Source organism: Neltuma alba, unplaced genomic scaffold, assembly GCF_004799145.2.
Source record: "Neltuma alba isolate B1F8T4 unplaced genomic scaffold, ASM479914v2 tig00013315_pilon, whole genome shotgun sequence".
NCBI lineage: Eukaryota > Viridiplantae > Streptophyta > Magnoliopsida > Fabales > Fabaceae > Neltuma > Neltuma alba.
Window position 1 is genome coordinate 60,515 of NW_021637590.1, and position 9,491 is coordinate 70,005.

General features: G+C 35.0%; 1 protein-coding gene across 1 annotated transcript; it reads left to right on the forward strand.

The window, feature by feature from the left end:
• Nucleotides 1-5,558: 5,558 nt before the first annotated feature.
• On the forward strand, nt 5,559-9,038 carry LOC114736162 (glycosyltransferase family 64 protein C4-like). The gene is given in 8 exon segments (XM_028923939.1): nt 5,559-5,770; nt 6,741-6,843; nt 6,846-7,139; nt 7,794-7,818; nt 7,821-7,886; nt 7,889-7,955; nt 8,063-8,133; nt 8,878-9,038. Coding segments are annotated over 8 exon segments (999 nt in total).
• The last annotated feature ends 453 nt before the right edge of the window (nt 9,039-9,491 follow it).

Sequence of the window (9,491 nt, forward strand, 5' to 3'; positions counted from 1 at the left end):
GTAAACCTCACCAATGATAGAGACTATTTCTGTCAACACAATCGAGATTATTTTTATCTTTACAGCAGTCATGAAGGAACCGTGCAAGCATTGGGAACAAAAATTTGGCCCAGAAGCATTAAAAAGGGAGTGATATCCTCTTTCATTAAAAATCTAACGTTACCAATTAGCGTTAGATTTAACGTCAGGGTTAATTGCTCACAACGTAACAAATCAAAATTCATATCTCTATTAGAAAAAGTATTTACATTTAGCATCCGATAATATCTCTAATAGGTAAATACCTATATGTAGCCAAAAAAAAAATCTTATGTTGCCAACATTTTCAACGAAAAATAAGGCATTGCTCTTTTTAAACAAAACCGAGCCAAAAAGAAAAATTCAAATACCTATATCTCCTTGGCCATTACTTTGTAGATTAAAAATGACTTTGAATGATGATTAATTTTGAGGGTTCGATTTTAACATAATAGGCGGTGGAACTGTGAGACTTTCGCGGAAATAAATATTGTGCATGATTTCATAAGGTAGAATTTTCTCTTATTCCCACGGCGCTTCTTGCTTTTAAAATTAAGAATTTCCATGGCCGTCGGCCAAACGTCGCCTTCAGCTGAGAGCGGAACAAGCTTTCAAAATTTAAAATAATTGTGTGGATACTAAAACTTTATTATATCTCTTCACATATAATATTAGATAAAACAATATGCTTATCTGCAAAGTTAGTGAGCTAGTGACAAGAGACGCTATGATAAATTATGTAGTAATAATTCAAGCAGGGACCGTCGGAGAAATTGGAGCCACAGGTTTCTGTGGACGAATATGACGTCCACCGGCGTCCCTTGAAACTAAAATTAAATTAATTAAACTAAACTAAACTATACTTCATTATTAATTATTCTTATTCTCGAAACTCCACATGACATGACGCGAAACGGTGTGCTTTTGCCCGGCTTTACTTTTGTGTATTTGGAGTAAAAAGGATTAACTTCTTCACTTAAGAAAAAATCATTTTTAAATTTGCAAATCTTCGGATGGACGCAAAGGTAACCGAATCCCTTTTGTGGTACACATAAACAAGAGGTGCTAAGAAATCATTTAGTCTAATAATGAAAGTTTTTTGTTAAGTCAACATTCAATAGGACATCTTGCTAGCGCACTGAATTTTATTTCATAGGAAAGATTATTCTTTATTTACTTAGCCATTTTAAAATTTTGGGGAAAAAAATAACTGTTTATAATATTAGAACCTGACAACTTCGAATAAAATTTAGATGCGTGTGTTAAAAACTTGACATTTTAAGATTACTCTACTTTTAACCAGCTCATCTTCTTAACTGTACTGAACTACCTCTTAGCTTCTCAGCATCTAAAACCCTAGCTATGTCATAGGACCATGGACTAGCTCCCAACTTTAGGGATTATGCTGGATCTAAAGGTAATTTCATTCCTTGAATAATACTAATTTGAAGAAATTAAAAAAACAAGTTAAATTAGTTATTTGTAATAGATAGGTATTGTCTTTCATAAAATATCCTGCTAATCAAGTGTATTGGCTAGAATTACCCTTATTAGAATGACTACCTTGGGAAAAAAATGTATAAATATGATAGACAAAATGGATTGGAGTCTTATATTTAGAATCAAAATAAAAATCAAATGGGATCTTACATTAAAAAACTTAGGTAGTACAATCCTAATGTAAATACCATGTTTACGAGTAAATTTATTAAGTTCTGAAATTATCATAGAAGAATTAAGTTTTTGAGGGCTGCGGTGGAGTTTTTGAGACCTGTCACTAAGTTGTGCTGTTCATTGTATGAGAGTGTCTTTGTCCATTTCTAAATTCATGATCTTTAGCATCATTTTTTTGTTGTTTTGGTGGTCCTGCCATGTGATTAAGGCGAAATGGGGCTGTACGTACTCTCTATTATTGTGGGTTTTGATTATTGAAGGTGCTTTAAATGAATATTTATTTCTCTTCGCATTGAAAAATAGATGAAAAAGAAACCCAAAAAAAAAAAAAGAATGTAAACCTGGTCAACAGTTTGTAACACTTAATAGCAAGTCTCATTTCATTTGGCGTATGACACTTTTAAATGGAAAATAGCAGATGAAGAGATAGAAATAAAGAGACTACAAATTTGTATTAAAAGCATATAAACCCGCTGGAAGGAAAAAAAAAAAGCATATAAACTAATATATGAACAATTCCGGGTTTGGATGTACGAATTCGGGCAAACCAAGTGCTTAGGGCCATTCCTTTTAAAAATAAAAAATAACAAAAATTTCACACATCACCCCCCAACACACGTTTGTATGTGTGTCAAAACTGATATTACCCTGTCTTTAATATGAAACATATTAAAAAAAAAAACATAGCTGACTAATTTAGTGAAATTAAAAAGTTAAAAAAAATTACTATTACATGATTTCTTTAAAAATATTTATATATATCATTAGACTATATATTAGTTTATAAGCCAACCAAACTAATTTAAACAAAAACGATAAATATAATACTTTAAAATAATTTATTTAACTTTCCAAGGGCCTATTTGAAATAGTTTAAAAGCAATTTTTCAGTCGTAACATATAAAATACGAAGTAAGTATGTGAAGAACGCTTATAAACACCTATAATTGCAGGCATAACTAATTTTTTAATCTCATCAAATTAATTAATTGGGTTTTATACTAAAAACCTTAATAGCATATTAGAAATTAATCTCTGAATCAGTCAAAGCACTGGCCCATAATCCACTGACAGGATCTGTTGCAGGTAATTGGTCGCGATTGACTTCGTATAATTTAAAATTTTTTATTAGATATTGTACATACTTGTTTTATAGATTATAATTTTACTAAATAAATTTTTTCCATTCGCCCGTTGATTTTCTTTTTGAATACTTGAGATATAGGTATGACTAAACACTTCTCTTGAGATTTTTCCTAAGCACTGAGTACAAAATTTCTATAGATGATATATTCGTAAGCCATTGGTCTCCCCACTACATTAGGCTGGTTTTCTTTCGGATCATGTGGGGCACAAAATTGACGCAATATAGGCCTGCTGTTATTTGTTTTACATAACTATTAGGCCCAATTTACGTGGAAGATTCATTTCTTGCTCATACCAGAAGAATTACATGTTTGCACCAAAAAAAGAAAAGAAGGAAGAATTACATGCATATACCGCACAACAACAAAAAAAAAAGTGAAAACAAAGATTCCTGTGACGGACTAATATTTTAATTTCAGTTGGGAGAGGTAGTCACGTTTAATATTTAATAATGTCTCAAATAGAATTATTGTCAACTAGAGAATACCACTAAAAGGCGGGAATGATTTTTTAGACATAAAGACAAACAACAGAAGTTTTTTTTTTTTTCCCTTTGCCATGGACTAAAAAGCAAGTGCACAATAATAACTCTGCTCTGGTTTTTGGGCCGTATCTGGAGGATCATGATCAAGTTCAATATCATCTTCATGATTCTACATGCTCTATCATGGCCGTAGAAGTAAGCAGGATGATTTATGATGCAAGAATTTCACAGGCGCTGTTCTCCCTGTTTAGCTTTGTTTTCTTGTTCATCGTTATTGTTGGAAATACGATAAAGAACCTCAAAAATTGATTGATAATGGCCTGTTTAGAAGTCAATGTCATATACATTTTTTTAATAAAAAGATCAATGTTACTCCTTCGGTCCTTAATATAAGACCCATTTAATTAATTTGATTAGATTAAGGAAGTTAGGTAAGTTAGTAAATAATAAAAATGACACATTTTTCCTAAAACACCATAATTATCTTATTAATACCTCCTTTCCATATTTTGTTTGATTATGGTTAATGGAGTATCTATAGGGGTAATTAGAGAAATTGATAAATATGATAAAGGGTCTATATTTAAGACCAAAATCAACTCAAGAATTTGGCCCTATATTAAGGACCGAAGGAATATAAAATTAAAAAAGTCATATAGTTAAGTTCTGCGTTGAAAAGGTTAGGAAATAAAAAATTAGTAAAATACCAATTTTGTAAAAGAGTAACTAGAAAAAAATTGCAAATTCTCCTTGTAAAAGATAACATTAGTGTGATTCAAGAATGCAAAGAAAGTTGAGGCAACTTTAGTAATCTAATAAAAGATAAGTCTTTGGTACGAGATGGAAAAAAGAAAATGATGAGGAGATTGTTGTTTCACCAACTTGAAGGTTTGAGTTTCATCATGATCAAGAAAAATAACATGCCTTCAATTTTTAACCTTTCGTGTGTTTAATGCATGTATATTATTTAAAAGATTTGTTACCCTCCAATACTAATGCAGAATTACATGAACACCGTCACTCACAGGATGACGATGACGTTGAAACAGAATATATCAGACAAGAAGGGTGGTGGTGGAGGTGATTGGAGAAGGAGAAGGCTTCGGGGATGGGGAGTGGAAGGAGAAGGGCGGAGGAGGTTTGAAAAGGACAGAGCTAATGACAAGAAAGAGAGAGTAATTTCAATACATAAAATTATTATTTATATAATAATATAATCTAAGGAAGTTAATACTTAATACAAATTTGTCATAAATAACTAACTAATTTTTTTAATGTTATTAATAAGAGATAGTATTCAATATATAAGGTGTATAATCCAAGATTAATGAACCTTTTAATATTTTAGGTAATTATTCATGCCAAAGATGCTGCCTTTGATGCCTTGAATTAACCGGATTCATGATTGCAGGAGAAAAACAGAGAATAAATAATCAGTAGTCAATCTCCTTGGTGGCTTTTTTTTAAAATTTTTTTTGCCAGCGAATCTCCTTGGTAGATTTTTTTTTTTTTTTAAACCACACCCGTTGGGAGATTGATGGAAGTATGCGAGCACCAAATAATGTGTTGATTCCATGTGTCCTATCCAGTGAATGTGACTGAACCAAACAGTTACAGTATTTTCTTCAAACCTAAGTATCCATTCAATTAATCATCACCCTCCACGTGTAATTACATGTGATATCCATCATATATTTGTGTCTCATTTCTCCCGCACTGTTCACCTAAGAAAAAAACAAGCGTGCCACGCTTTATTTGGGGCTCTATGAAATTTACTTCTCCAATAGAGCAGTAATCTACACCGCGAGATCTAATCAAGTCGCCGGACGCTTCCATCGGACGGTACATGACTGTCCACGTGTCACGACATCTAATTCGGATGTCCCTGGTGATGAGAGAAGAAGAAACGGTCTTCGTGCCGCGCCCAGGACAATTTTGCGTCCTCTCTGATCTGAAGGATGACCAGTCTGGGCATACGACACAGCATTCGGACGGGAACCTAACTACTGGGAAACTGCTTCATTTTCCTCTTCCCCCCTCTCGGATTCCCTTGTACACCTCCGCCACGCTGGATCACTAGCTCTTCTCTTACCGGCTGCGAAGGAGCTCGGATGGACGAAGATCCGACTTGTTGCTGAGACTTTCGGATCATTGTCGGAGGGATCGGGTTCGGGTTGCTGGCGCGTCCCTTGCGAGGGTGTATTGTTTTCTCTCCATATATAGGAAGCTGGCGGTGATGAGAGGGAGCTGCTGTGTGGTTGAAGTTGAATCGTCGGGGCAGAGCAGAGGTTCCCGGCAGCTCCTGGTAGCCCCGGTTAAATCGGTGAAGATCAAGCTTTTGCTCTGTTGTTGCATTGCGTTTACGGTGTTCGTGCTCACCTGCAGTGCTTCCGCCTTCGCGGTATGGACCAATCAGAGTCCTGTTTTCACTCCTTACTCTGCCTCAAGGTTCGTGGATTTTTATACTAACGGACTTTTGTTTTTGGATCAGTTGGTTATTCCTTTGCATATGTTATGCTCCACTTACTAGTTCTCAAAATTTCTATTTGGGGCGAGCATGGGAGGAAGCGAACCTAGGGGGGAAAAAAAGATTGCCTTCCTCAAGTAACTTAGATCATTTCAGTTTTTGGTTGAAATATTGCCAAATAATATTTTGAAAGGGATCCCCAGCAGCTGATAGTTTGCTTATAACGGCTTCTATAGACACAAAAGAAAAAGAGTAGGACAGTGAATTGATAAAGGCAAATGAAAGTTTCCCTTTCCACTAAAAATAGAAAGAAAGAAGGTAAACGAAGTTGCAAATCTTCATAAAAAAAGTTGCAAATCCATTCTATGAAGTAGATATTGTTGTGCTTACCTTGGATATATAAGGTTTTAAAGCGTGGATATAGTCCGATAAGGCTCTTTTTTTAGTGCTACTGTGGCACGTTGAATGTCTGCTTGAGTAATATCCATATCCTCTCTCCGACAAAGGTTGGCTTTTCAAGTCACAATTATCTGAGTTTTAAAATTCTCGCTTGGGGATTTAGCCGTTTAGGTTAATTTATGTTACCAAACTAATTCATGAAATGGGGTGTTGGAGACAGGACCTTAAAACGAGACTGGTGAGGACACCTTCAGGGTCTAGAGTTTAAATCACAACTTTTAGTTCTTATAGATTCTCTTCAAATCACCATAACCCTTTGCTTGGTCTACGGTATAATTGCTTTCTAACTTGCTCTTAATTTTATCATGAATGACTATCCATTTTCTTATGGAGTCTGGAGGAGGACACGCTGCCTCACATTGTCACGCTTTTTGGAGAGCATTGTGAGATGATAAATATAGGCTGCTGCTCTTAATTTTCATTTCCTTCAGGTGTTGAGCTTATATAGATTGCAATGTTTGGGAACTTATTTCATTCTATGTTTCTTAACAGGAAAGGATATTCTATTGTAATGAACACATGGAAGAGATATGATCTCCTAAAGCAATCCATCAAGCACTATTCATCATGTCCTCGGCTAAAATCAATACATATTGTGTGTGGAGCGAACCTAATCCTCCTTCAGATTCCCTTTTAAAGTTTTTACACCATGTAGTGCAGTCCAATTCTAAAGATGGGCGACACGTCAAATTGAAGTTTGATATCAATGAAGAAGACAGTTTAAACAATAGGTTTAAGGCAATCAAAGATTTAGAGGCAGATGCAGTCTTTTCCATTGATGATGATGTCATATTTCCTTGCTCTTCTGTGGAATTTGCATTTGATGTTTGGCAAAGTGCACCAGACACAATGGTGGGATTTGTTCCCCGTGCCCATTGGGTACATTCCTCGGTATGATTATACTTATTTTTAAATCCCTCTACTGGCTGTCTGTTATCCCTTATAATTTTGATCACATAATATTTCCTTTTTGGTTATCTTTTGTACAGAACAATGTCGGTATATGAGTTAGGACCTCTAACTAGCATTATATTTGACGGTGGTACCTTTCAACATTCTGTTTCCAAAATAGAAAGCAAATAGTTTTTGTGGACAGATTGAGTGGAGTTCCATTTCAAAAGTAAGTCTTATTTAGACAAGTAATTTAGAGAGAGAGGGAAAAAAAAAAAACCAATGTTGATTACAACTTGGGTTATGGCAAGATAACTTGTTGATTCTTATGTAGATTACCATCATAACAGGGGAGCTGTTATATCATTGTCAGCGAGGATTTGAGTTTAAACGGAAAGAAAAGTTGAACTTCTTTTGTTAACTAAGAGTGTCTCTTAGTATGGTGATCCGATATACTAGAAGCTGTAGTTTAGTGTCTTTCATCTGTAATTCTTGATGTGAATTTGCAATTCAATTTATGTAATCCTTCAACCCTTGAAAGTTTGTCTGTCTTTATGACTGTTATTTCTTATTGGTTTAGTGAGATTCTTATGAGGATGGGGCCCATTTAAAACTTCTTATGTTGACCTTTCAAGTTATTCAACTCACTTGCAGAAAGGAAATGGTGATAAATTTGAATACGGGGGTGGTGGTCTGTGTGGTGGACTGGTACGTACAGCATGGTGCTCTCCAAGGCAGCATTCTTCCACAAAAGTATTTTAGTCTCTACACGAATGAGATGCCTGCATCAATTAGAGAATATGTGACCAAGAAAAGGTTCTTTCTCTTAAAAAATTAATTGCTTCCTTCTTGGTTTAAAGACTTGAATATTGTAAATTATCTGATTCCTATATTATTACGTTGTTGTTAAATGATTTCACCAGGAATTGTGAAGATATTGCAATGTCTTTCCTTGTTGCTAATGCAACTGGTGCACCACCGATATGGGTGAAAGGTAATTGCTATCTCTGAAACAGATCATCTCCTTGTCCATGAGATATTGTGAACATTTGGCCCATCTTATGAGGATGACGACATCATGTGCTGTTATTTGGGTACAAAGGCATTATTTTATCCTTTTTCAATAGACGCAAGAAAATAGAAATGCAAAATTCTGCTAAACCGGCAATGTTCTAACTTGTGTATAGAGGGAACTATTTCTAAATTGTTGGAACGTATGTTATATCTCATAATTGAAGAATTGGAGAAGCTAAAGTAGGCATTTCTGCTACTCATATATCTATCATCATAATTGTTCCATTCATGTCAATCTGAAGCCTCTCACGATCAATAACTATTTTTGGATTCAGCGAGAGGCGTTGAGATTCTATCTCAATCATTTTCAGCCAGCAGATGCTCCAAATTGCTTGAACAGAAAAGAATCATTTCATTTATTTAAGTTGTAATCGGAAGATTAGGATCCATTTAAACTGTCTCTTACTGAATCCAAATCTCGGGTGGGGCTTTTCATCTTTACCATACCCCTCTTTTGGTTGCCTAGTGATGCAATTCATCAAAGTACGTAGTCAGTAACCTGTATATTACTTGTTATACCAATTGAAGCTTGTGAATGAGTCGGTGCTTGATTTTAGATTGTCTTGCTCATATATAATCCACAGTTTTGGACATATCCCATCTGTGCATGGATACATCCACATATCAAATTTACTGATACTTTTTTTTCTTTACAATCTTCTAGGTAGAATATTTGAGATAGGATCAACCGGAATCAGCAGCCTGGGTGGTCACAGTGAAAGAAGAACAGAATGTGTAAACAAATTTGCTGCAGAGTATGGAAGGATGCCCTTGGTGTATACTTCAGTGAAGGCTGTTGACAGCCGCAACGCCTGGTTTTGGTGATGCCATCTAGGTTCAAGTTTAGCTTGAAAAGAAATTCCACGATCCTGAATTAGCTAGCTATCTGATTCTTTTTTTAGTTCTACTGTTTTATATGAAATCCTATAGTAAATCACAAGTTTTTATGGTGAAAGGTAACATATCAAATTCCTTTGATTGATTCATTGTATAATTGACAGCTAATACAAGGGTGCTGCCACCCTGGCGTGCTTTTTGTCTCCTCATTATGAAGTGATTGTAGATTTACGGACTTTTTATATCCTTTAGTGAAGTAACTTGTTCAGGAATCTTACACTCTGGTCTTCCATCTCATGTACTGCCCCTTTTTTGTGTGAGAACAAGGTTCAATGGCTTTAGTTTCTGTAAGGAGGACGGTTCACTTGACCATCGTTTTGACATGCTTGTTAGTAGCATCTAAACTTATTTAACAGAAGACTTGAAAATATTATTGCGGGT